The 27,611-nt window shown below is 53.7% G+C and overlaps 1 protein-coding gene across 1 annotated transcript; it reads right to left on the bottom strand.

Moving 5' to 3' along the window:
* Positions 1-14,728: 14,728 nt before the first annotated feature.
* On the bottom strand, positions 14,729-26,101 carry LOC135892690 (natural killer cell receptor 2B4-like). Its single transcript, XM_065420481.1, has 4 exons — positions 26,044-26,101; positions 22,645-22,965; positions 22,258-22,554; positions 14,729-14,856 (listed from the first exon to the last, which is right to left on the bottom strand). The coding sequence occupies exons 1-4, from the start codon at positions 26,099-26,101 to the stop codon at positions 14,729-14,731; spliced, it is 804 nt and encodes a 267-aa protein (XP_065276553.1).
* Positions 26,102-27,611: the final 1,510 nt, after the last annotated feature.

Here is a 27,611-nt window from a genome sequence, read left to right as displayed (position 1 = left end):
AGCTGCAGACTTAACTGAAAACTGCTCAGCAGGTTACCTGCCTCCAGCACCCAGACACCCAGTTCCCAATGGGATCCAAACCCCAAATACATCAGTTTGACTCTGTATAAAGCTTATACTGGGTACATTCATAAATTGTCCGCCCTCTAGAACACTGATAGAGAGATATGCACAGCTGTTTGCTCCCCCAGGGATTAATCACTTAGGCCTTGGCTACACTTGGCAATTCACAGCGCTGTGAAGCGCGAGTGTAGTCGTGCCGCCAGCACTGTGAGAGCTCTCTCGCAGCGCTGTATGTACTCCACCTCTCTGAGGGGAATAGCGTGCAGCGCTGCGAGGGAGCGTGCAGCGCTGCAGGCTCTGATCACACTGGCACTTTACAGCGCTGCACTCGCTGCGCTTGGGGGGGGGCGTTTTCACACCCCTGAGTGCAGCAAGTTGCAGCGCTGTACAGCGCCAGTGTAGCCAAGGCCTTACTCTGGGTTATTAATAAACAAAAGTGATTTTATTAAGTATAAAAAGTAGGATTTAAGTGGTTTCAAGTAATAACAGACAGAACAAAGTAAGTTACCAAGCAAAATAAAGCAAAAACACACAAGTCTAAGCCAAATACAGTAAGAAACTGATTACAGATGAAACCTCACCCTCAGAGATGTTCCAATAAGCTTCTTTCACAGACTAGACTCCTTCCTAGTCTGGGCCCAATCCTTTCCCCTAGTGTAGTCCTTGTTAGTTCCAGCAGACATCTCAGGTGGTAAGCAGGGGTTTTCTCAGGACTGGCAGCCTGTTTTGTCCTGCTCCACCCCCTTTTATAGCTTTGGCACAAGGCGGGAATCTTTTGTCTCTCTGGGTCCCCACCCCTCCTTCTAAATGGAAAAGTACTAGATTTAAGATGGATTCCAGTATCAGGTGACATGGTCAAATGTCACTGTAAGACCCCTAGTCTCCATTCCCCATGGGCTGGCCCACAAATACACAGGAAGGCTTTCAAGTAACTAAGGCCATTTACAACTGATTGTTTCTGGAGCACCCTTAATGGCCTCCACTTAATATGTTTACATCCGTGATAAAAGTTCATATCTTATTCTACTAACTCCAAATATAGAAATAAGACATGTAAACAAATAGGATGAACACACTTAGTAGATTAGAAGCTTTCTACTGACATCATACAAGGGGTATTTAGCGTAAAGCATATTCCAGTGATGTCATATTCATAAGCATATTTCCATAAAGCATATGGAATGCACCGTCACAGCTGGTAATTAAATTAAGGACCTGGAAGTGGTTAGATGAACCTGTAAAGCAGGAATCTTTGTGTGGGTGGGGGGTGAGGAGAGAACTCAGGGGACTCAGAAGAAATGCATCCAAGCCCTGTGAGCCCAGGCTACATTCAGAACAGAGGAAGGTGTGAGGGGCATAAGTGAAAAGAAGGGGCCAAACCCCAGGGCAGGGCTAGCAGTGGCACAGAGAAGTTCCCACGCTACCTGTGGTACTGATGTTGCCCCATCACCGCAGTATCTGAGCGCCTCACATCACAGCCCCTGGGTGAGGCAGAGCTGTGCTGTTATCCCCATTGTACAGATGGGCACTGAGGCACACACAGACTAACAGCCAGACTTTCAAAGATATTTAAGCACCTAGTGGGATTTTCAAAAGTGCCTAGAAGGTTCGGTGCTTTGTAAACCCCACTGGATGCCTGGCTGCATCAAGATTTTAAACCTAACCAGTGTCCCTTAAGTGACTTGCCACAAGATGTCAGGACATGTTAGTATTAGAGCTGAGTGGGTCTAATATTTATTTAATGTTCTTTCTTTATAAAGGAATTAGAAACTATTATCTGACAGGAGCACTGTATCTCTCTTATTATCTGCAAAAAAACAAGAGTTTTCAGGTGCCCAGTAGCCTCTGAAAACGTGGTTAAGGTGCCCACCACCACCCCACCGAAATCTGAAATGGCACCGCTGTCTCTGCCACCATTTCCTGCCCTGGAATTCAGGCAGATCACTCACCGCCGGGCTGTAAAACCAGCAGGAGGAAGAGAAGGGAAGGCCGTAGAGCCCCCTCCATCCTGACAGCGAGGGGCAGGCAGAGCGGGCGGCCGTCAGTCCATATAACGGGTCCAGTCCTGACCCAACAGAGCCGGAGTGCGTAGGCCGGCCGGGTTCGCTGAGTGGCCGATCTCTGATTGTGCCGAGGGGTTGCAGAGAAATGACCCGCCCCACAGCTCTGCAACTTCCCCCACGAGACGCTCTTTCCTTTTGTGGTAAGTCGCGCAATGAGCTAAAATTAGCCCAGGGACCTGGGTTGGGGAAGGTTCCTCTAATTGCTCAGGGCAGTAAGGGTCTGAAACGGACACAGCTCCTGCGTTATTGGATGGTTCTGTCTGTTGCACCGGAGAGCCTGTCACGCTAGGAATTCTCAGTTACCCCGGGGCCCCTTGACGCGGCTCTGGCAATGGAAAGTGCCTTCGACGGGGCACCCAGGATATTGACACCCACTGTCAGGGCCCTTTGCGTAGTCAGGTCGGTGTGATGGGGGCTTGGCGTGAATGAGAATCTGGCCCTGCGTCCCGGGCAGCTGTGATCCCCTGGGATCGGAGGTTCTCTGCTAGATAGAGGCCTGCGCAAAGGAATTGAAGGCGCCTCCCCATGGCTGGCAGCCCAGTGCTGGGACAGGGACACAAATCTGGATCAGGTGTGAGCAGGAGGTGCTGAGCATTGTGGGGAAGATGGTGACTGAGCCTGGACTCCAAGGATAAGCATATTTTCACAAATCATGTGGAGTGCAACGTCACAGCTGCTAATTAAATTAAGGATCTGGAAGTGGTTAGAGATGAACCTGTAACACAGGAATCCCTGTGTGGGTGGGGGGGTTGAGGAGAGAACTCAGGGGACTCAGAAGAAATGCAGCCAAGCCCTGTGAGCCCAGGCTACATTCAGAACAGAGGAAGGTGTGAGGGGCATAGGTGAAAAGAAGGGGCCGAACCCCAGGGCAGGGCTAGCAGTAGCATAGAGAAGTTCCCACACTACCTGTGGTACTGATGTGGCCCCATCACCGCAGTATCTGAGCACCTCACATCACAGCCCCTGGGTGAGGTAGAGCTGTGCTGTTATCCCCATTGTACAGATGGGCACTGAGGCACACACAAACTAACAGTCAGACTTTCACAGGTATTTAGGCACCAAGTGGGATTTTCAAAAGTGCCTAGAAGGTTCGGTGCTTTGTAAACCCCACTGGATGCCTGGATGCAGCTTTGGGTGCCTAAAAACCTTTGAAACTCTGTCCCTAAGGCGCTGCCCTGAGGTCAGACAGGAAGTCTATGGGGGGAGGGAAGCAGAATCCAGGTTTCTCAGGGCTGGCTCCCTATGCACTGGACCAGCCTTTCTCTCTGCTGCATGCTGCAAAGAAGCGGTTTCTGACGCATGGGAGCAAAACCAAGAAGGCCAGTTCTTGGAGACTCCAGCACACGGGCCCAGGGGATTGGGAAGCATGTCATGGTTGAAGGTATCAAAAGCAGCTCCGAGGTCAGGAAGGATGAAGAAAGAAAGAGCATGAGAGTCAGGTGATAGGAGAGCACTTAACCGCCAGTGGGTGACAGGTTCTGCCCCAGGCTGGGTTGTAGAGCAATGCCAGGTGGGCAATTTAAATGTTAACAAAAAATCATTTTGTCTTGTCATTTTTTGTTCCGAGTTTGAGAAAAGGAAGGAATGAGGAAGTGTCGTCTGAGTATCCGATGTGATTATACATCCAATTCGGAGGGTTTCAGCTGTACTCAGGCCAATTCCAGAACAAAGAACAGAAACTGCCTCCGCAGAGTCCATAACGTCGGCGATTATTGTCATGATTTGTGTTATTCACTGGGCACCATCTGTGTGCTCAGCGCTGTTCAGAATACGCCGGGAAATCCAGTCCCTGAGCCAAGGCATCTAAGCTGTGTGACTCTGGGTAAGACGGCTCAGATATTTAAGTATGAAGCGTATAGTTACTGAGCACACGTGTTAGCACATGGTCACTGTGATGTTATATCTATGAGTGGAGGTGCTGTTGGCAATAGAAGTTTTACTTGATTAGGGACTAGAAGATTTGACCCTCCAACTTTCTTTCAACAGGAAGAGCTGCCCAGAGCACCTGTGCGTGGTTATTTCCTTTCCTGCCTGCAGTGGCCCTGAGATACCTCAGAAGTGTCAATTTCCCCCCCAACTTTAAAACATGGAATTTTCTTGGTGTTTGAGTTAAAATATTCTCCTGTGAAAACTGCAACTCAATCACTGTAGTGTTGTTTAAGACCCTTCTGGAAAGGAACTAGCCTTTAAAGAGAAGTGAAAGCTGTGTTGCCAACGCTCATGAGTTTGTCATGAGTCTCATGATAAATATTGTTTTCCTTAAAACCCCGGCACCTGGAGTCAAGTGATGTGTGATGATTTCAGCCTTAATTCTTAAAGAACAATGACTTTTCTAGCTCTTGTGTCTGTGGAGAAAGCTTCAAAATGTGACCCCAGTGCATCTTAAAGGCTCAAAAAGCAGAATGTAAAGAAAAAACCCCACCAAATCTATTATTTTTTTTATATAAGCTCATTATTTTAAAGCCAATCTCATGATTTTTGACAGCGAGGGGCAGGCAGAGCGGGCGGCCGTCAGTCCATATAACGGGTGTCCTGACCGAACAGAGCCGGAGCGGGTTGGCCGGCAGGGTTTGCTGAGTGGCCGATCCCTGATGGTGCCGAGGGGCTGCAGAGAAATGACCTGCCCCACAGCTCTGCAACTTTCCCCGCGAGACGCTCTTTCCTTTGTGGTGAGTCACACAGTGAGCTCAAACAGCCCAGGGCTCTGGGTTGGGGAATGTTCCTCTAATTGCTCAGGGCTGTAAGAGTCTGAAACAGACACGGCTTCTGCGATTTTGGACATGAGCTCCTATCCCCAGAGAGCCGGATGCCATGGAGGAGGGAAGAGCCTGCGGGGGAGCGGGCACGGCAGGGAGTCCCTGGGAAGGGTCTGGGAAGCCTGGAAAGAACCAGGCGCTGGAGCAGCCGTGGGGACTGAGCAGTGAGCTCTGGGTTGGGGGATTTGTGTGAGCTGTGGGCTGGGCGCCTAGGGGCTGTTTACACTCTGGGATAATAAATCAGCTCCAGGTAGGGGAACGATTAGACACTGGGGTCTTTTCAGAAGGTCGATGGGAGGAAACTGAGGCAGGCGCACCTGTTGTGCTGCCGGTGGCTGCCAGAGGGCGCCTCTGAGCAGGGCCGATTCTCCACCACATCTCCCGCCACACAGAGGGACCCAATACTTCCCCTCCTCCCACTCAGTGACATTCACCCTTTGGAAGCTGCAAGCGAGCGTCCCCCCATAGCACCCTCGGGCTGGGGAACGCCCATGCGGGATTGGCAGCCGCAGTGGAAGCTCCTCTGCTCTCAGTCCCGTCTCCGCTCCCTGCCGGGGAGGACGTGCACCGCGATGATCCCGGCGCTCAGGGCTCCCAGCACCAGCAGCAGGACGATCCCCTTGACGTGGCAGTAGGACAGCGAGGAGGCCGGGGCTGGTGGGCGAGCTAAACAAACAAAGGTGATGATGTCAGTTCATGCAGGGGGAACTGGCGTTGTCCCAAGCACACAGCAGGGGTCCGGGGAAGGGGTCGGGGTGCCTGGGAACCTGCCCCCCCACTCCATAAAGGGCAGGAGGAGACGCTGTGCAAACAGGGCTGAGTCTGGGCCGGACCCCGCTGACCTCGGCTCCGGTCAGGGCCAGCTCTAGGCACCAGCGTTCCAAGCATGTGCTTGGGGCAGCACTTTTCAAGGGGCGGCACCCCGGCCCTTTGGGGTGGCACTTCGACGGTGGTACTCCGGTGTTTTTTTTTTTTTTTTTTGCTTCGGCAGCAAAAAACCTGGAGCCGGCCCTGGCTCTAGTGTCCCCTCTGGGAAATGGGAGTCAGAGGCCACATCTGGCCGGAGCCCCCTCGTCCCCAGAGCGGGGACTAGAGGGCCCTTGGATCCCCGCTCTGAGCCCCTCGCTCCGCCGGCTCCTCCCTTCGCCCCCCCACCTGCGAGCAGCTCATCACACCTGTGCAGGGCGGAGCTGTGACCCCTCCCCTGGGCCACCTGTGCTGATGTTCCTGCCCCTCCCCCGCTACCTCCCAGGTAGGAGCCTTCTTGGAGCCGGGGGAGGGGATGGGGGGGGGGGGGGCTGATGCGGCGCCTTAAGTGAGTCAGTGTTTGAGATCAGGAGTGTTTAATAACTAAACTTCTCAGGGTCCCCCACTCCAATATCTCAGCCTGCGCACGGCTCTCCTTGGGCCCAGGCTGTTGCCCATTGACCCTGCGACGCTGCTCTGTGACACAGACAAATCCAGAGCAAACCTCTCCCTGCCTGGCAGGTTTACAGGCTAAAATCTGCAGCGAGGTGGCTTCTGGGGCTGCGGGGGCCAGGTTCCATTTGGGATCAAAGGCCTGGGACTGGTGCAAAGGCAGCGACCCGATGCCAGCTCCCCCCGAGTGAGCACTGGGCAGCGCGATCCTGCAGAGGGAGTTACCTGCACAAAGGTCCTTTGCAGAGGCCGTTGTGGAGCTGTTACTGGCGGGGTTCTGGGCTGTGCAGGTGACGACCAGGTGAGCATCACGGGGGCTCAGAGAGATGTGCAGAATGGACTCATTGGGTACAACAGCGCCCCCTGCTGTGTGAGTCCAGCTGTAGGTCACATGCTCCCCTCCATCCCTGACGGTGCAGCTCAGGTTGTAGCTACAGGTTTCACTCACACAGGTCACTGAGTCACAGAGGACAGTTGGCTCCAGTACTGGCTCTGCCGGGGGGAGAGAAACATGGAATGGGCTGAAATGCCCAGAGCATCTTGCGAGCCGCTGCCTGGATGTGCTGGGGGAAGGTGAGCGCAGGGTGCTGTCTGGCTCCTTGCAGCATGGTTGGGGCAGGGGCAGGGGATTAGGGAGACTCTTCCCCAGGTGGAGGTGGGGGGAAGAAGGGAGGGATCATTTGGGGGTGCTGGAGAAGTGGTGGTCAGGAGGCCCAGCCTTGAGCTAGTTGAAATTCCTCATTGAAATGTGTTTCCATCAGAAAATGGGGTTTTGCTGGAATTGGGGAGAGGAGGGTGGGGCCTGAGGAAAGTGGCCGGGCAGGTGAGCCCTGGCTTGGGTGAAGGAAACCCGCGTGCCAAGAGGAGTTTGGGTTTCTGATGAGCCAGGGCCATGTGGGGCGGGAGCAGTGGGGTAGCAGCCAGGGCGGGGGAAGGAGGTTGCAGAGGAGAAGTGGGCAGAGAGGCAGAGCTGGGGGGATGACAGGGGGTGGGGGAGAGGAAAGAACAGGAGCCGGGGGGGGGGGGGGGGGAGGGAGGAGAAGCAGCCGCACTGAGAGGTCTGCACAGATGCTGGGACCCTGCTGCCCTTGATCTCCCAGAGGAGGTTCCTGAGCAGGGCGGGTTCCAGCTTCCCCCGGGGTTCATTGGCCCCACACTTACTGTACACGCGCAGCAGGAAGGGTCTGGGGATGGTGCCTGTAGCTGTGGTGATATGAGCTCTGTAGGTGCCCGTGTCCTCCATCCGCAGGCTGGTGATCTGAAGCGAGTACCTCTCGGGGACTCTCAGGCGTCCCTCGTAGGATGGGTCTGTCACAATGACATTGGGGGGGTTTCCTGCTGCTACAGTTACTATACTCTTCGTTGTGTTTACTGTCCAGGTAGCAGCTGTAACTTCCTCTGCTGGGATCCCCAGAGGGAAAGTGACGGAGTCCCCCAGAATCCGGCTCAGCTCCATCGCGCCTGCCTCTGCTCTGACGTACCCTGCCCACGAGAGAGAACAGGAGCCTTTAGGACCAGATCGACCACACGCCCCGTCACGGGGACCCCAGGCCAGTTCCCCTCCCCAGCCCTTGTGACACGTTCCCCCAGGAATGAGAGGGCGCTAGATGGGAGGGGGAGAGGGAGGGGTCGGTACCGTTTCCTATGGAGCTGGACCCAAATCCTCCCAGATTTCAGATCCTGGTGTCCAGTGCACCATTGCCGGGCTGCCTTCAGCCCTGGGGCTGGGGCTGGGATATTACAGAGCCCGGGCCAGCTGTCAGATGTGGGTCCGGATCTGGCTTTTGAACACGTCAGATCTCAGAGGGTTGAGATCCGGTAGCAGTAGAAGGCTCTTTCCCTCTGCTGTGAACCAGCCACTAGAGGGGGACAGAGAGCCGCACGGTGCCAGAGCGGGTTATGGGTTTTCACAGGGGTTTTTCCTGCACAGGTTGAGTGGAGGCTGATGATCCTATTACAGCCTATTGATGGCCGAGTCTGTCTATCCCAGTGGTTCTCAAACTTATGTACTGGTGACCCCTTTCACATAGTAAGCCTCTGAGTGCGACCCACCCCCTTATAAATTAAAATTTTTTTATATATATTTAATACCATTATAAATGCTGGATACAAAGCAGGGTTTGGGGTAGAGGCTGACAGCTCGCAACCCCCCCATGTAATAACCTCACGACCCCCTAAGGGGTCCCAACCGCCAGTTTGAGAACCCTTGATCTATCCCCCGACCCACTCATGTCTATCTGGGGGTTCTTACACTGGTGCCCATCACCCTGGTATCTGAGCACCTCCCAAGAGTAAGGGAGACAGCTGTGATTCCTCTCTCCCTTCCCAGCAGGCTCGGGCGGTTTCATGATCCCCACTGGACGTAGCTGAGCGGGGGGTGACGTTGTTGAGTTGGGGGCTAGTGCAGGAAATTTGGCTGAAGAGGTGAATTTGCCCCTAGCTCTGAATGTGGGGAGGTTTTAGATCCTCAGGGGCGAGGGACCCGCCTAAGGGATGATGGTGCAGAGGGTTCAGGGCTCACAGGGGAGGGGGCTGCAGTGCTCCCCAATGAACTTTGGGGAGCTGGAGCTTGGGGGAGACCTAGCAAAGCCGCCTTTGGTTGGGGAGGGGCATGAGTCTCCCAGGCCCATGTCAGGGGATGTATGTGGGGCCCCCATTTCCCTCCTAACTTTGTGGAGCATTTGAAGTTGTTCCCACAGAGCTCCATAAATTCCCCTGATGCTAGTGCTGTCTTTGTGCACCTCCTATGGGCAGCGGGAGATGAGGTCACCCCACAGTCTATTTCAGGGGGTGCATTAGACGCTCTCTGTCCAAGGGTGCCAGTTGGGTAGGGCAGGAGGAGCGGGGGGCTGCCACCCGCCCCTGAGTTTCATACAGGGGGTGTGCTCCCGGGCGGAGCTCTTCAGTGGATTGTGAGTTCTACAGAGAGGGGTTTCTCTCAGCTTGTGTCCCTGGGGCAGGGAGTCAGTGCTTTGTTCACAAACACAGGCAGGGTGATTAGGAGAAGGAAAGGCTGGTAATTAAATGAAGGATCTGGAAGTGGTTAGATGAACCTGTAACACAGGAATCCCTGTGTGGGTGGGGGGGTTGAGGAGAGAACTCAGGGGACTCAGAAGAAATGCAGCCAAGCCCTGTGAGCCCAGGCTACATTCAGAACAGAGGAAGGTGTGAGGGGCATAAGTGAAAAGAAGGGGCCGAACCCCAGGGCAGGGCTAGCAATGGCACAGAGAAGTTCCCACGCTACCTGTGGTACTGATGTGGCCCCATCACCGCAGTATCTGAGCGCCTCACATCACAGCCCCTGGGTGATGCAGAGCTGTGCTGTTATCCCCATTGTACAGATGGGGCACTGAGGCACACACAGACTAACAGCCAGACTTTCACAGGTATTTAGGCACCGAATGGGATTTTCAAAAGCGCCTAGAAGGTTCGGTGCTTTGTAAACCCCACTACATGCCTGGCTGCATCTTTGGGTGCCTAAAAGCCTTAAGACTCTGTCCCTAAGGCGCTGCCCTGAGGTCAGACAGGAAGTCCATGGGGGGAGGGGGTGTTGTGTTTAAGACACTTCTGGAAAGGAACTAGCCTTTAAAGAGAAGTGAAAGCTGTGTTGCCAACACTCATGAGTTTGTCGTGAGTCTCATGATAAATATTGTTTTCCTTAAAACCCCGGCACCTGGAGTCAAGTGATGTGTGATGATTTCAGCCTTAATTCTTAAAGAACAATGACGTTTCCAGCTCTTGTGTCTGTGGAGGAAGCTTCAAAATGTGACCCCAGTGCATCTTAAAGGCTCAAAAAGCAGAATGTAAAGAAAAAAACCACACCAAATCTATTATTTTTTATACAATCTGATTATTTTAAAGCCAATCTCATGATTTTTGGTGAGCCTGGTTCTTGATTTTTGAACATTAGGGGTCGGCAATACTCTGCAAGTGACTTGAAAGTGTCAGTTTCACTCCTGTTTAAAGTCAGTTTCTAGGCTATTATTTGTAGCAGGGTAACACCCCTAGAGCCCCAGGCAGGTGCAGTATAAACTCACGGGGCCTTCCCCTGATAGGATGTTTCCAAAAGCTAAAGGATCTATTCCAAGCTTGATGAACTGCAAAAAAGAGATAGAAAGTCCTCTAGGTTCTTCTACAATTGTTTCAAGAGTCGTATTCAAGAATTAGTAACAAAGTAGGAATATACAATAACATTTTAAACCTAACCAGTGTCCCTTAAGTGACTTGCCACAAGACATCAGAACATGTTAGTATTAGAGCTGAATGGGTCTAATGTTTATTTAATTTTCTTTCTTTATATAGGAATTAGAAACTATTATCTGACAGGTGCACTGTATCTCTCTTATTATCTGCAAAAAAAACAAGAGTTTTCAGGTGCCCAAGTATCCTCTGGAATCACGGTTAAAGTGCCCTCCCCCACCCCGAAATTGGAAATGGCACCGCTGTCTCTGCCCCCATTTCCTGCCCTGGAATTCAGACAGATCACTCACCGCCGGGCTGTAAAACCAGCAGGAGGAAAAGAAGGGGAGGCCGTAGAGCCCCCTCCATCCTGATAGCGAGGGGCAGGCAGAGCGGGCGGCTGTCAGTCCGTATAACGCGTGTCCTGACTGAACAGAGCTGGAGTGGGTTGGCCGGCAGGCTTTGCTGAGTGGTCGATCCCTGATGGTGCCGAGGGGCTGCAGAGAAATGGCCCGCCCCAGAGTTCTGCAACTTCCCCCGCGAGATGCTCTTTCCTTTTGTGGTAAGTTGCGCAGTGAGCTCAAAGCAGCCGAGTTCTCTAAACCCCACAGGGTATGTCACTCTGAGCGCAGGCTACACCCTACTGGGCTCGGGGCGAGGGATTATGTCACTTTCAGTCAGTGGAAGCCCAGAGCGCTGGGTTGGGGAAGGCTCCTCCTACTGGCCTTGCTCAGGGCTGAGAGGGGCGGCGGGTGGATCTGAAATGGACACGGCTCCTGCAATATTGGATGGTTCTGTCTATTGCACCGGAGAGCCTGTCACGCTAGGAGTTGAGGGCTGGGGTCTCAGGACACTAGGACTAGGACCCCTGTTATCTCCAGTGTGCAAGGGCCTGAGATCGGGCCCCCAGTGCCCCCACATTCACGGCAAGGCCTCTTCCCACTGGCAGCGAGGGACCAGGGGGCTCAGTGCCAATGAGACGCTGGCCTGAGTCACTGGGAGCTGAGTGCCGGGCCGTTCCCCAGCCAGAGGCCTGGTCACAGGGATCCAGTGACTCTCAGCATGGCCGCAGCGCGGGGCGTGATGCAGGGGCAGCTGCTAGGCTGGGAGGGAAATCCAGGGGGGTTCCAGCAGGAGGCGCTGAGCAGGGGGGGATGAGGCTGACCGAGCCTGGGCCCATGTGGGCAGCCCCTGGCTTCCCCTTGCAGGTCTCCCGCTTGCTGACGAGTCCACTGATGCGATGGGCACAAGCTGCAACGGCTGCAGGTCTGAAGCTGCAGGGGCCATTAGCAGCTGGTGCCAACCTAGCAACTCAGCCCAGCTCAGAGCAGCCCCCGGGCTGGCAGGGCGCAGCAGGCCGACGTCCACCCCAGAGCTGCTAGGGCTGGAAACCAGAAGCCTCCATGCAAATGATGTAACATGCTGATTTGCATATTTGCTGACTATGCATCACCTCCTTTGCATAACTCCCTCCACTGCCAAAGATCCCTTCCCTGTGCCTCCTTTCTCTGTGGTGCCCCCCTTGGTATCCCCACATCCTCCCATCCCTGTTTTCTCCCCGGGACCCGTCAATTCTGGCTGGCTCCGCCCCTCCCCCTGTCACTCCCTAGCTCCTCCCCCTTTCCGTTCTGGTTTTCCCAAGTCTGGATCTGTTTTAAAAATCTGTCTCCCCAGCCCCCCCACTCCTGGTCAGTGAGGAGATCTAAGCTCCGCATCACCCTCTGCTCTGGTACCGGCTGCTGCTGCATCTCTGGGCCGTCAGCGCTTAGCGAGCATGAAGCACTTAACCACGCGCGGAGAGGAAGGCAGGGAGGTCAGACTGGGTTGGTTGTGGTTAGTTAGGACCCTTGAACTCTCGCAGCGCATTCGGCGCCAGACGAGCGGGTGATGCACAACTGTGCATAGAAACGAGGCAGACACCTGAATCCACATCCTTAGGGCCTGATCCAAAGCCCCTGCAGTCGCTGGGGAGGGGGTGTCTTCCATGGAGGTCGGTGAGCTTTGGGTCAGGCCCTCATTGAATGTCGATGTAAAAGGACTGGCCGGCTGGTGTGCGTTACGCCACTGAAAACTGAGTTACCAGGTGAATGGCTTTTGCGGGGTGACTGGCCCTTTAAGTGGAGAGGGGTCCATCCAGCCCCACCTGTGACCCACTTTGCTCAATTTCTCCACCTGGGGAGGTGAGCTAAGTCCCATGTCAGGCAGGTCATGTGGCTAAACCAGACCTTGGAGGTAGGTAGGGGTGTGTGTGTGTGTGTGTGTGTGTGTGTGTGTGTGTGTGTGTGTGTGTGTGTGTGTGTGTGTGTGTGTGTGTGTGTGTGTGTGTTTGTGTTTTGACAAGACAGAAGCCTGGAGAGACCCAGGCTAGGACGCTGTGGGAGTTGCTGCTCCATAGAGAGAAGGGGAAGCATCAAAGGTGCCCAGGACAGGCTGACGAGGACACAGACCCCCAGGCAGGAGAGGATGGGCCCAGCGTGAGATGGGGGCAGAAGACTCGTGTGTTTGCTTTGGACTGGGGTCCCCTGGAAGGGCTGGACTTTTCCTTTAATGACTTTGCTGGAGGGGCAAACTCCCGTTCCAACCCAGCCAGGCTGGAAGAGAAGAAACACAGGCAGTGGCTAGCCCGGAGCCAGACCAGGTAGGCGGCATCGCTGCAGTGGGGTATCCAGCCCAGAAACTTGGGTTCCCCTCAATGTTCCCTTTTGATTTGCAGTTCACTGTTAAACAACAAACGCACCTGGAATGACTGAACCCACCAGCCTTGTATCCAATCCTGCGCACACGCATTTTACCCCAGTGCTCTCGTCCCATCCAAGAGCGGCTGTGGTTTCTGCACACTCAGAAGGACTGGAGTTTTATCGGTAAATGTCTATTTCATTTTTATTAATGGCTATCAGCCAGGATGGGTAAGGAATGGTGTCCCTAGCCTCTGTCTGTCAGAGGGTGGAGATGGATGGCAGGAGAGAGATCACTTGATCATTGTCTGTTAGGTTCACTCCCTCTGGGGCACCTGGCATTGGCCGCTGTCGGTAGACAGGATACTGGGCTAGATGGACCTTTGGTCTGACCCAGCATAGCCAGTCTTATGTTCTTATGTTCCAATGATAATTATTCAAATTTACAGCTAGGCCAGGTAAGAAAAATGCTGCTTCAGAAAATATTAGAATTTGATTGAAGGCTATTTACGCTGTCAGCCTGGCATGTCAAAATGACAATGACAAAGCTGTGTATTCTGTCTTCTTGTAGCCCCGTCGGTCCTGGGATATTAGAGAGACAAGGTGGGTGAGGGAACGTCTTTTATTGGAGCAGAGAGACCGGCTCTGGAGCTACACCAGAGCTTTTTGAAAGCTTGTCTCTCTTGCCAACAGAAGTTGGTCCAATAACAGATGTTACCTCCCCCTCCTTCTCTCATGATAAAGCTTTAATGGTTTGCATCTCAAGGTCTGTCATTAAATAATTACTTTCTGACCCCCATCCCCCGATGTCCTGGAACTGTGAATATATAAATGGAGAAACACTGAAAAATGCTTAAAACCCATAATCCAAACACCACAGGAAGCTTGAGGGGTCACTAGGCTGCTGTGAGCCCAGTCAGCTCTGCCCGCTGCACCTGTAGCAGGGCCAGGATGCAAGGGAAGGAGCAGGGACCCAACAGCCCTCCCGGGGACAGGGGAGCTGGGCTAGGGATTGGAACTGGGAGGCCTGACTGGGCCTCCTTGCGGGGACAGACGGCCCTGACAGGGGACTGCTTGGAAGTACCTGGGATGATTCCTAACGCAAGGCCCCGGAGGGGCAGGAGAGCGACTGTGAGCTGAGTCCAGGGGGTGGGCAGACGGGTAACGGGAAAGGGGCAGAGAACTCAGCCGAGCTGGAACAAAGGCTCCTATGTCTTGTGTGTGGTTGGACTGTGATATCCTGGAAGGGGGCTGAGCTTCCGCACTGACCCAGCCAGAGAGCTGAACCGTCCCAGCAGGTGGGGAAACGGAGACTGGAGAAACTGAGGCAGAGCACCGGCAGCACCGTGCCCAGCCAGGAGGTGGTGGCAACCCATTCACAGTCAGGTTTAGGGGGCTCTGAATGCTGAGCCCCAGCACGGCAGGGCAAAGGAGCAGGGAAGGGTCCAAACCCAGGCCCCTCGACAGCTGTGCTGCTGCGGCTCCCGTTTGCAGTAGGGGAGTGAAAAGACCCCGTTGCATTGCAGACGTCGCCCCACGCAGCCAGGAAAGCTCCTTGCACTGGCCCTTCGGCTCAATCCAGCCTCTCTTTGTCCCGGGTGAGGACGTGCACCATGACGATGGCTGTGACCAAGGCGCCCAGCACCAGCAGCAGGAGAATCCCCTTCACCTGGCAATAGCTCACTGGGCTGCTCGCGAAACCTGAAGGAAGAAACGTGACAGGGTTAGTTCATGCGGGGAGCGATCGGTGACGCTCTGCGGTTGCTGCACCCATAGAGTGCAACAGGGGAAGGGGCCGGGGCACCTGGGAACTCGCGCCCCAGGCTGCAGAGGAAAGTGAAAAAAACCCAGGGTCTCTGCCAATGTGACATGGGGGCAAATTCCTTCCTGACCCCAGCTCCCCGCCATTGGATCTCGTGGTCTCTCCTGCTAGATTAAAGAGCCCTCTGCTATCAGAAATCACTGAGACTTGTACGCTAAGATCCAGTCGCCTGCCAACTTTCTCTTAAACTAAGTAGATGGAGTTTCTAAAGTCTCGCCTTATAAATTCGTGTTTCCCAAACCTCGAATCCTTGTTGTAGCTCTTCCCTGAACCTTCTCCAGGTGGACAGTTTTTGATCTGCTGTTGCTGGGGCACATTTTACCCCTAAGCGGATTAGCTACAACTACCATCAGAAATGACACATACAGCAAGAATGACTGTTTAGAGGACTTGTTGCTGTAGAATGTCACCTTCACAAAATTCCTGGGGATAAATTGATTTTGAGCTGCTGCTGACGGGGTTCCTGGCCGTGCAGGTAACAGGTGAGACCCCACATCCGAGTCTGTGCGAGATGAGAATGGATGCTTCACTGGAGACAGCAGTGCTGTCTGCTGTCTGTTTCCAGGTGTAGGTCACATCCTCTCCTCCCCCCTGGAGGGTGCAGTTCAGTGTGACGTTACATGTCCCATTCACAGTGCGCACGGAGTCCTGCACAGGAAAGATTTTGATGTCTGACTCTGTCAGTCGTTCTGTTTGGGAGGAAAAAAAAACCTCATCAGCGATGACAGCTGGCTCTGGTACCTGCTGTACAGGTGAATTTGGAAATCACGAAATTCTGAAAGGGGGAGAAGATGAGAGAGAACACACAACCCATGAGAGATGTCGTCACGTCGCCCAGTGCACGACTGGAAGGTGCTCAGATACCACAGTGATGAGGGCAGTGGAAGAACCTACACAGAGCGGAGTGGCTGGACGAGATCCAGAGAGGGGGACTGCAAATCCGGTCTAAGTTTGCTATTCAGTATAGCTGCAGAAAGGCCAAGAGCGTAGCTTCCTTCTCACTTCCAGGGGCTTTGGATCAGGCCCTGCGTGGTTCTATCTAAAGTGCTTAAATGGCCCCCATAACGGTAGTGTCTCTCAGTCTTTATCCTTGCAGCACCCCTGTGAGGCAGGGCTTTAATCCCCATTGTACAGATGGGAAACTGAGGCACACAGTGGCTAAGTGACTAGCCCAAGGTCACGCAAGAAGTCTGTGGCAGAGCAGGGATTTGAACCCATCTCCCTGAGTCCCCAGCGAGAACCCAAGCCCCTGGGCCACCCTTTCTCCTCTTCTGGCCTGAACTCCACCTGGAAAGGGTTCAGAAAAGAGTGACAAGAACGATTGCCAGCCTGGACAACCTGCCTTATAGCGAGGGACTGGAGAGGCTCATGTGTCTAGCTCATCAGGAGAAGGTTACTGTGCCACAAGCTGTGGGGGGAGGGATAGCTCAGTGGTTTGAGCATTGGCCTACTAAACCCAGGGTTGTAAGTTCAATCCTTGAGAGGGCCATTTAGGGATCTCGGGTAAAAAGGTCTGTCTGGGGATTGGCCCTGCTTTGAGCAGGGGTTTGGACTAGATGACCTCCTGAGGTCCCTTCCAACCCTGATATTGTATGTAGATTCTCACCAGCAGCTGCCGGAAAGTGCCCAGGGGGCAGCGCTGGGAGATCACGACAGCGATACGAGTATTGAGAGCCTGCCATGCCAGAAGGCAAAGCTCACTTCATCCAGCGCTGCCATGGAATCTGCCACCACAGACCGTCCTCCCCCGGCCGCATCCCTCAGCAACGCCCCTCATGGCAACAAACTGATCAACCAAAATCCAGAACCATCCATCTGCTGTGGAGAGAAAGGGGCTGAAATCTCCGTCCGGGACTTACTGTACACGTGCAGGGCGAATCTCCGGAAGATGGGTTCAGTGATTCCCTGTATGGTTATTTGTGCTGTGTACGTGCCCGTGTCCTCCTGGCTCAGGTCAGTGATTTGCAATGAGTAGCCCCCGTCAGGGACTCTCAGTCGCTCTGTGTAATGCTGATCTATCACATTGAGGGGGGCTTGTTTTCCTGGTACCACAACTGCTATAATTGATTTTGCATTCCAGGCTATGTTGGTAACCTGGGTTCCTGTTGGAACCACAGGAGAGAAAGTGACCGACTCTCCCCGAATCCCGTTCAGCCTCATGGGACCCGACTCTTCTCCGGGGGCTCCTGCAGCTGGGAAGACAGAAGAAAAGGAAACTGTAAGATCCAGCTGGAACAAACCCCACCCCCACCTCCTATCGCAGATGGACCAAGTTCTCCCTTCACCTGTTACAATATCTCCACTGAAAACCTGCCGCCGAGGATGAGAATAAATAAACCCTTTATAGCCTGTATTACCGTAGGGCCCGGGGACCCCAGTCCCGGACCAGGCCCAGGGTGCGAGGCGCTGTACAAACACACAACAGAGACGGTCCCTGCCCCACAGAGCTGGTGCCCTTTGTTGGCCTCCAGGATATTCTACTGCCCGTCAGTTTATTTTTAAGGTGTCAATTCTTCCCTGGTACAGCCATGCAACTTTCCTGAGTGCAGGGGGAAAAGCAGGCTGCACAAGCCCTGCAGTCAGAGTCTAGCACAGAGGTGGGTAAACTACGGCCCGTGGGCCACATCCGGCCCGCAGGCCCGTCCTGCCTGGCCCTTGAGCTCCCGGCCGGGGAGGCGAGCCCCCGGCCCCTCCCCTGCTGCCCCCCGCCCTCCGCAGCCTCAGCTCGCCGTGCTGCCAGCGCTCTGGGCGGTGGGGCTGTGAGCTCCTGCTGGGCAGCGTGGTGGCGTGGCTGGCTCCGGCTGGGCGGCACGGCTGCCAGTCCTGCTGCTCTGAGCAGCATAGTAAGGGGGCAGGGAGCGGGCGGGGGTTGGATAAGGGGCAGAGGGTCCTGCGGGGCAGTCAGGGGATGGGGAGCAGGGGGCGGTTGGATGGGGCGGAGTTCTGGGGGGACGGTCAGGGAACGGGGGGGGGGTTGGATAGGCGTGGGAGTCCTGGGGGACCTGTCAGGGGGCAGGGGTGTGGATAGGGGTCAGGGTAGTCAGGGGACAGGGAGGAGGGGGGGTTGGTGGGGTCCCGGGGGGGCAGTTGGGGCAGGGGGTCCAGGGAGCGGGGGAGTTGGATGGGTTGGGGGTTCTGAGGGGGGCAGCCGGGGGGGGAGTTGTAGGGGGCGGATGGGGGCGGGGGCCAGGCTGTTTGGGGAGGCACAGCCTTCCCTACCCGGCCCTCCATACAGTTTCACACTCCGATGTGACCCTCAGGGCAAAGAGTTTGCCCACCTCTAGTCTAGCAAGAGTAGAGCTGGGCTGAAAATGGAGAGGGAGCTGAGGTGGGGGAAGGAGGTTTTTAGATGCAGATTAAACAAGCCCCAAGTGCCTCCCCGCCCCCTGTTTTCTCTCTCTTCCTCTTCTGCTTTTTTTCTCTTTTCTGCCCTTCTTTCCATCCCCCCTTCTGCTCGTCTCCTCGCCCGCCAGCAGCCCTGTGCCCGCCTTGCTCAACCAGATATTACTGCAGATACACGTGCACCTGAGGGACAGCGCTGGGCCCATCACGATAGTATCTGGACCCCTGCCTGTCTCTAATGGAGTTCTCCTCCTAACACAGGGGTTGTCACCTTCAGAGAGGGGACCTGAGGCGCAGAGAGACTAAGTGACTTGCGGACTCCTTGTGTGACCTTGGGCAATGGAGCAGGGACTTGACACCCAGCCCACGGAGCCGCCCTGCCTCTCAGCCTTTGCTTCCGGCCCTGACCAAAAGTGGGAAGTGGAAACGCTCACCAAAGCTTCTAATCAGGTTTGGAGCCGCACGTCTGTGTCGTCTGCCATGGCTCCAACCCACTGCTCTGTGCTAGTCCCTGGCCTGTAACCAGCCCCTTGGGAGGACCCCCGGCAGCGTGCCAGCCCCCCAAGGGGTCACTCTTTTCTGCAAGAGCTCTCAGCTCGGCAGACTTTGCTGTCCAGCTCTGTTAATGCACCCGCTTTATGACTTGCAAAATACCCGTTTTATCCCGCTCCGCACAACTCAGCCAGTGCATCTCAGTCCGGACCCGCAGTACCCAATGCTATTCCAGTCCAGAGCCCCCCACGCAGCTCTGTCTAAGCACGTCATCCCTGCTCTCCAGGCCCCATGCTGCTGGCCTGAATCCCCTCCCCAGAGCTGGTGATGTGCCTGGAGCCTCCTCCGCATCTCCCGTAGCTGCGAGTCTCGCTCAGACCGAGACCTGGTGCCAACTAGCGCTTTGTGATAGGAGCAACTGTCCGAGGACGTGTCTACCGTGCAATAAGGAGGCCTGTGTAGGCATCACTGAGCTACCTTCGATTGATCCAGGGGTTAAGAATAGCAGTGAAGCTGGGGTGGGGCAGACTGGCTGTCTGAGTACAAGCCAGCCCAGATCCCTGGGTACCTACTCAAGTGGTTAGTCCATGTCCCCGCCCATGCTGGTGAGCTTCACTGCTACTTTTAGCTGGCTAGTTTTCCTAGTTCACTGGGCTATGCCTACCAAGGGTGCAATGCACCTCCCGATTACTGTGTAGACAGACCCTCGGTGAGCCCAGATGCTGGGTTTTGTTAATATCTTTTCAAATAAAACTAGGCTATCCACCCCAAGCGGGCTACAAACAACCAGCTTCATCAGATCTCAAAGACTTCTAGCTATGACCATGTGGCTGGCCTGCTGGCTTATTGCTCTTTCACCTTTCATTGTTACTTACCTGCAGCTTGGAACGCCAGCAGGAGGAAGAGAAGGGAAGGCTGTAGAGGCCCAAGCATCGTGGCAGTGCAGGACGGGACAGGCTGCTGAGCCAGGAGTAATCCGGCTATAGAGCGGAGATCCAGACCAGCTAGACAAAGAGCTCGGAGTGGTTGGACAGGAGGAGCTTGTGAGTCCCCTGCTGAAAGGTATGTAAATAATATAGCCCCCAGGTGGTGTGCAAATTCCCCTCGCTGTTTTCTGCAGAAACCCGGCAGCTGAACGGGTGCAGTCCGGCTCCTAAGCACTCTGCAGAGCAGCTGAGATTCTGCGTGTGTGAGACTGAAACTGAGCGGGGTCTATGGAGAGGGAAGGTTTTGTTGCTCAACAGGGGAAGTCGTGTAGAGACAACAGGATATTCGTAGTTTTGAAAGTTTGTTTTTTAATGGTCTTCATAAGACCTGGTTGAAAAACCAGGAAACAAATCAGACGGATCTCTAGGGACATTTTGCCCTGGCTTGTTGCAATTCAACATGTGGGGGGAGGGATAGCTCAGTGGTTTAAGCATTGACCTGCTAAACCCAGGGTTGTGAGTTCAATCCTTGAGGGCCCCAGTTGGGGCAAAAATCTGTCTGGGAATTGGTCCTGCTTTGAGCAGGGGGTTGGACTAGATGACCTCCTGAGGTCCCTTCTGACCCTGATATTCTATGAAATTTCCATGAAACCCACGGAGCTGTGCCAGCATCAGCATAAACCACTGAGCTTGGTGACAGCTGCTGCCTGAGACCTTTCTTCTCCTTTTTTATCTGGTCCCTGCCGGTCTCTGGTTAGGACGTGAGTCGCTGCCGTCATGGCGACCATGGCCCCCAAGGCCAGGAGCAGCAGAATCCCCTTCACGGCGCAGTAGGACAGCGAGGGGCCTGGAAATGAACAGACACGATGGCAGGGGGTGGAGGAAGAGGCTTAGGCGCAGACCAGCTCCGTCCGCTGGAATCGGGGCTGCGGATTTCTGGGCAAACGTGTCACAGATACCAGGGCTCTGTGTCCATGACTTCCTAGGTGAGCCGCCGGCCCGGTGAGGAGAAGCGCGGTGGGGAGGGTGGGGTGTTGGAGCCCTGAACTCACCCCGCAGTGGGGGCTCCTGTCCGGTGGGGCTGGGCTCAAGTCCTGGGCATGGTGACCTGGTGCCTGGGCTCGCAGCACAGCTCAGGTTTGGCACAGTCATGACAGAGCGGCGGCCAGACCCAATCTGAGCCAGTCGTGTCGCCGCCCAGAACAGGAAGCTCGGCCCAGCCCTGTGGGACAGGAACTGCCTCTGTGGGGTGCATGTGGGTCAGGCTCACTCTCCCATCCCCCCCGGCCAGAGGGTGCTGCTGCAGGGGAGTCTGGGCCCCCTCAGTGTGGTGAGGAGGAGGTACCTGCGAAGGAGGAAGGGAAGGACAAAGACCCTGGGTCTCTGATTTTGGGGGACCCCCTCTGAATTTGGGGTGGGGAGACTTTACTCACCATTTCCTCCAAACCCGTGATTTGTACTAAACTGACCACGACTACGCGGTGATGTGTCGATACCCTGCCGCGAGAAACCTGCAGCCCTAGCCCGAGTTCTCTGGCCCCATCTCTGTAGTATCCGCACCTCACTGTCTTCAATGTCTCCATCCTCCCAGCACCCCCGGGATGGTGTCACTTGTCCTGGGCCTGTACAGCACCTAGCACCAGGGCTCTTGATCCAGACTGGGGCTCCCAGGCTCTATGCCCATGGAAAAACAACCCCCCCTCTCCATTTTACAGCTAGAGAACTGAGGCACTGAGAGATTAAGGCTCAGACCCTCAAAGGTATTTAGATTCCCCACATCCAGTGGGAGTTAGGAGTCTAAATAGCTTTGAGGATCTGGACCCAAGGGACTTGCCCAGGAGAACATAGCGAGTAAGAGCAGGGAAGCCATCGCAGGTCTCCCAAAGCCCAGTACCCTAACCGCTGAACCAGCCTTCCTCTGAGCCCAGGGCCGGCTCCAGGGTTTTGGCTGCCCCAAGCAGCCAAAAAAAAAAAAAAAAAAAAAAAAGCCGCGATCGCAATCGCGATCTGCGGCGGCAATTCGGTGGAAGGTCCTTCGCTCCCAGCAGGAGTGAGGGACCGTCCGCCGAATTGCCGCCGAACAGCTGGACGTGCCGCCCCTCTCCGGAGTAGCCGCCCCAAGCACCTGCTTGCCAAGCTGGTGCCTGGAGCCGGCCCTGTCTGAGCCTGAGCTGGGAGCTGAGAAGGAATCGTAAGTTTCCTCGATGGAAACAGGCTGAGAAGGTGACAGGGTGGGGATGCTCAGAGGATCTCACTGGAAGCAGGAGACCCCATCAGGGGCTGTGTCGGACCCTGGGGTAAATTCTAGCTCTGACGAATGCAGAAATCTACAGGCAGAATCCAGAGCCTCTTCCTCCTATTTTACTCTGGCAAAAATATGACTGATTATTAAATACATAACAAGTGGAAAGAGAACGGACTGCCACTGTAAGGCCCTCTTATGCTGCTAGAGGAGAACAAAGTGGCCCCGGTGTTAATGACAATCAGGCTCCGATGTTGCTTATACTGAGGAATATTTACCTGTAGCTGGGGAGTCGCACAATGATTTGACGGCTACAGTGTTGGTGGCCCAGCTGGCTCGGTTACTAGCATTACATCGGTAGAAGATGTCACTGCTGTTTGCGTTAATCACTACGTGCAGCAGGGATTGATTCTCAGGGAGCTGATGGTCCCGGTCAGACGGGATCCGGGACGTGCCTCGGGACCAGCCGTAGGTGACTCTGTCAGCGCCAGGCACCGAGCAGGACAGGGTAACGTTGCACTGGCCTAGCTCCTGGTGGGCAGAGAGCACCGTGAGGTTTGGCTGCCAGACTCGGTCTGAAAGGAGAGATCCTGGTGAGAGATGCTGAGGAAGGCGGCTGCCGTCAGTGACACACACTAGGGAAAAACGTGATCTTTGCTACTCACCAAACACAGAGACACGGAACTTTGTGATGTCTTCACGGCCTCCTCCAGTGTCAATTCTCAAGGTATAGAGGCCACTGTCTGACTTCTTAAAGGGATCAATCTGCAGTGAGAGATTCTCAGGGTGGAAAGTGACTCTGTTGATAAAATGTGGGGCTGCCCCAAGGTCAGGGGGTTCCCTTTTATTAAATGTTACAATCCGATACGTCTCTGCTGAGTCTAGTGTAACCTTCCAGGTGATTTCTGCCCACAGCTCCGGCAACTTCACTGGCTGTAACTGAACCGATTCCTCTGCAATTCCGGCCACTTCCATTTCTTTGCAACCTGGAGTTCAAAAATACGAAATACAAAAAGCAGGGGAGTGAAGGGTTAACTGTTTCCTGAGCTCAACAGCGAAACATGGGCTAAAACAAGACCATTCTTAGCCTGGTTTCAGGTGAACTTAGAGCTGCTCAGAGGTGCTGGGTAGGCTGCCCTGGAGAAGGAGGGCTCTGTTTACCCACAGCACACGTATGGCACAGCTGCTATGAGCCTCCCACAAACCTGACGCAACCCTCTGTAAGGGTGAGCAGGGACAGCCGCATTTAAATAGCATGTCGGTCTCTTGGAACTGTAACAGTTTGTGTTAAAATAATAATCCCTAGTTTTTATACAGGACTTTTCACCAGTAGCTCTCAAAACTATTCACACAGGAGGTAAAACAGCCTTATTTCTATCTTGCAGATGGGGAAATTGAGGCACAGAGCGGTGTAATGACTTACCCACGGTCACCCAGAAATCCAGTGGAGCAGCCAAGAAGAGAACCCCGTCTCCTGGGTGCCAGCCTAGTGCTCCCCACAGGTATTCTCTAGGCCAGCTGCAGCTGTGTAGTTAAACTTCGATATAATGGCCCTTAATTCTAATCTGTGCTGGGTGTGACTGTAATTTACACCCACTCTGAGGTCCTTTCACAAGGTGGGGCCTTAGCGTAACTGAGAATCAGGTGCAGAAAATTCATGGTTAGGATTCCCAGAGGAAACATAATTTTCATCCAACCAAAAGTGGTTTTACTTAGGGCTGTCGATTAGTCGCAGTTAACTCACGCAATTAACTCAAAAAAATTAATTGTGATTAAAACAAATAATAGCGATTAATCGCACTGTTAAACAATAGAATACCAATTGAAATGTATTAAATATTTTTGGATGTTTTTCTACATTTTCAAATATATTGATTTCTATTACTACACAGAATACAAAGTGTACAGTGCTCACTTTATACTATTATTTTGTATTACAAATATTTGCGCTGTAAAATGATAAACAAAAGAAATAGTATTTTTCAGTTCACCTCATACAAGTACTGTAGTGCAATGTCTTTACTTTGAAAGTGTAACTTACAAATGTAGATTTTTTTTGTTACATATCTGCACTCAAAAACAAAACAATGTCAAACTTTAGCGCCTACAAATCCACTCAGTCCTACTTCTTCTTCAGCCAATTGCTAAGACAAACAAGTTTGTTTACATTTAAGGCAGATACTGGTGCCTACTTCTCATTTACAATGTCACCTGAAGGTGAGAAAAGGTGTTTGCATGGCACTTTTGTAGCTGGCCTTGCAAGGTATTTAGATGCCAGATGCACTAAACATCAGTATGCCACTTCATGCTTCCGCCACTCCAGGTCTAATTTACTCTTGGCTGATCTGAAATTATTCTTATCAATATTCAGTTTCTGATTATTTTCTTTCAATATTGTTTTTAATTAGGAGAATATTTATTCAATGGGGACTATAAATGTAATTATTTTTGATATTTTTCCACAATGACAAACCAGTTCTAGCACGAACCTTGGCCTTTTTTTAAAGAAAAAAATTGAATATTTTATAAAACAGAATATTTTGAAAAAATTAAAATTGGTAGAAATTTTTATATGGAAAATACTAAGCAAAACTATTGAGTGCATTGCTACTTCTGTGAACTATTTTTTTCATTTTCATTCTTTTCTTTCCTATTGAAAATGGGATTTCTTTTTTCCAAAATTGCAAAATTTGATTTATTTCTGAAAAATAAAACCACTTTAAAATTATTTTTAAAATCATTTACATGAATTGCATGGCACATTCACAAAAAAATCATGATAGGAGAAAAACAATCAATTTTGCTGAAATTTCTATTTTTATCAGCTCTAGTTACAATCTAACAAACTTCTGGAATTATTATTTGTAATGCAGCAGCGCCTCCGATCCCCACTCAGGGCTCTGGTTCCAGATCAGACATGGGGGAGAGAGAGTCCCCTGCTGCTACCAGGTCTTACGCTTTTATGTGGAGCCGCCACTAGATGGGGACAAAGACCCGCACTGTGCCAGAGCAGGTTACAAGCTTTTAAAGATGTTTTTCTGCATAGACTCAAGGGCGGCTGACGATTGTATGACAGACCCTTGAATGGCTGATTGTTTCTGACTGTCTCCAAGCACACCTCTCTCTCTCTCTCTCTCTCTCTCTCTCTCTCTCTCTGTCTCTGCCTCAGGGTCCTGGGGAACGGTGGGTCTTGCTGCCAACACTGTAGCAGGGGGAATGGCTGCAGTCAGTGTCTCCACGTAGCAAATGATCTGCCAGGTGCTTTAACGGACGGGTCCCTGATGTGATGGGAACCTCAAAGGGCTGAGAAACGCGACTAGCATCTCAGGGTCCTGCCCCAACCTCTCCGTAGCCCTTAGGTCGGAAGGAGAGGGGAGCCTGGACCCTTCCTAGGGCTGGTAGCTGCTGGCAGTCGCTGGAACAGCATTTCTGAGTTTTTCAACATCCCCACCTGTGGTAACGTCTGGGGCCAGGGCGCGCACAGGCAGAAGCGAAAATAAACAGAGGCTGAGAAGATCCTGGGCCTGATTCTCCATCACTCTGCACCTTGCAGGGCCGTTTCCCCCATTGCAAAGTGAGTGTGAAATGCCGCCATTGTGAACCGGGGACATTTCACACCCAGGGCAATGGAGGATCAGCCATTTCCGGGGCTCCGTTCCCCAGTGGGCTTGGAACATCTCAGCCGTCGCTGGTATCGACTCAGAAGATCAGGCAGCTGCCTGGAGCCACCAGGAGAGCAGTCATGACGCTGCCCATGCCCACCGCCCCGCTACTGCTAGGGACGGGCTCAGTGCATCCCCTGCTACAACTGGCCATCTCTTTCCCTCCCAGTGTCATTTCTCTGCCGCCTGCTGCCGGGGGATGCAGGCCCCAAAGCCCAGGGACTCTTCAGGGCCTGCCTACCCCTCTCCTAGCCACCCTGGGCTCTTCAGGGTCTGGGCAGCTTCCCACTGGTCTATCCCTCAGCTGCTGGAGAGGATGATGGGGACCCAAGCATAGGGTTTGCAGGGGACGCTGTTTGTCACCGGTGGTTTCATGCCCTCAAATTTAGACAGATCACTCACCTACGGGCTGTAAAACCAACAGGAGCAAGAGAAGGGAAGGCCGTCGAGCCCCCTCCATCCTGACAGCGAGGGGCAGGCAGTGCGGGCGGCCGTCAGTCCGTATAACGGGTGTCCTGACCGAACAGACCCAGAGCTGGAGTGCGTAGGCCGGCAGGGTCTGGCTGAGTGGCCGATCCCTGATGGTGCCGAGGGGCTTCAGAGAAATGACCCGCCCCACAGCTCTGCAACTTCCCCCACGAGACGCTCTTTCCTTTTGTGGTAACTCGCATGGTGAGCTCAAAGCAGCCCAGGGCGCTGGGTTGGGGAAGGCTCCTCTTACTGGCCTTGCTCAGGGCTGAGAGAGGCGGTGGGTGGGTCTGAAACGGACACGTCTCCTTCTACCTTCAATGGTTCTGTCTATTTCATCGCAGAGCCTGTCACGTGAGGAGTTGTGTTAGGTACAAGAAATAAAAATGGAAGGGCAGCAGGGAGCCCCCTAACAATATCTGCTCTCACAGTCCTCTACTGCCACACCAGTGTCTGTCATCTGGTTGGCAGCCACCCTCCATTATGTAACCTCCCTTCCCTCCCTATGATGGAATAATGCAAAGGGAAGCAGAGGTCTATAAACCAAACAAGGGGTGTTGATTGAGGGGAAACTGACGTACATGCATGGGAAGATGCACAAACATTAACTGAAACTCGGTTGGTTTACAGGGACAGGAACTCAGTGAATGTGTGGCCTGAAGCCAAGGCCCAAACGAGTCCCACGTGGAGTGGAAGGTGAGTATAACAGACAATATCACCCTTCTCGGGGGAGCTCAGGAGCTCAGGACGAACAGCCCCTAACTGAGGTAACTGCCGGCCTAGAATAGATTCTCCGGTGCCAAACTCCTCAGGGGAGCCCCGTAGCATCCCTGGGTCAATCCGGTCCAAACTGGTCCTTGTTTACCACTGGTGCCACCACTAACCGTTAAAAAGGGCGGGAAACACTCCAACTGCCCTTCTAGTCACATGACCCCATCCTCCATGTTGGGTCATGTAGTGGGGCGGCTGCCCCACTCCTGGAGAACAGGGGTTAAAAGTAGCCAAGCTAGGCTGATTGGGGAAGCACCCACAGCTGTGGCCAGCTCAATTAGGGCCCAGCTGGCCCTGATAAGAGGGCTGAGGGCCAGGCACAGGGGAGAAGTCTCGCTCTAGCCCTGGAGGGAGAAGGGTTAGCTGCCTGAGAGGAGGGTACCTGAACTGGAGCAGTGCTAGGGAATAGGGCAAGGGAGCTGGGGAGCTCCAGCCTGGTAAAACCCCAGGCTGCAGGCCTTGGTGAAGGCCTACAGAGTACTGGAGCTGCAGAGCAAAGGCAGCAGGTCCTAACCCCCTTGCCAGTGATGAGTGGCCATTGCACTGAGGCAAGGTGGGCTTAGAGGGTTCCCCTGGGAGGGGAGACCCAGAGTGTGGGGGTACTGCGAGGCAGAACCCTGAGGTAAAGGGCACCAGGGTCTGGGAGGGACACGGGGCCAGCAGCAGGCAAGACACCCGCTGGCAGAGGGTGCCCCGAAGGTTGGAAAGAGCTAATGCCCAAGATGACCAGC

This window comes from Emys orbicularis, chromosome 20 (assembly GCF_028017835.1).
Source record: "Emys orbicularis isolate rEmyOrb1 chromosome 20, rEmyOrb1.hap1, whole genome shotgun sequence".
NCBI lineage: Eukaryota > Metazoa > Chordata > Testudines > Emydidae > Emys > Emys orbicularis.
Note: the sequence above shows the minus strand (reverse complement) of the source record. Positions and strands in the feature narration are given on the sequence as shown.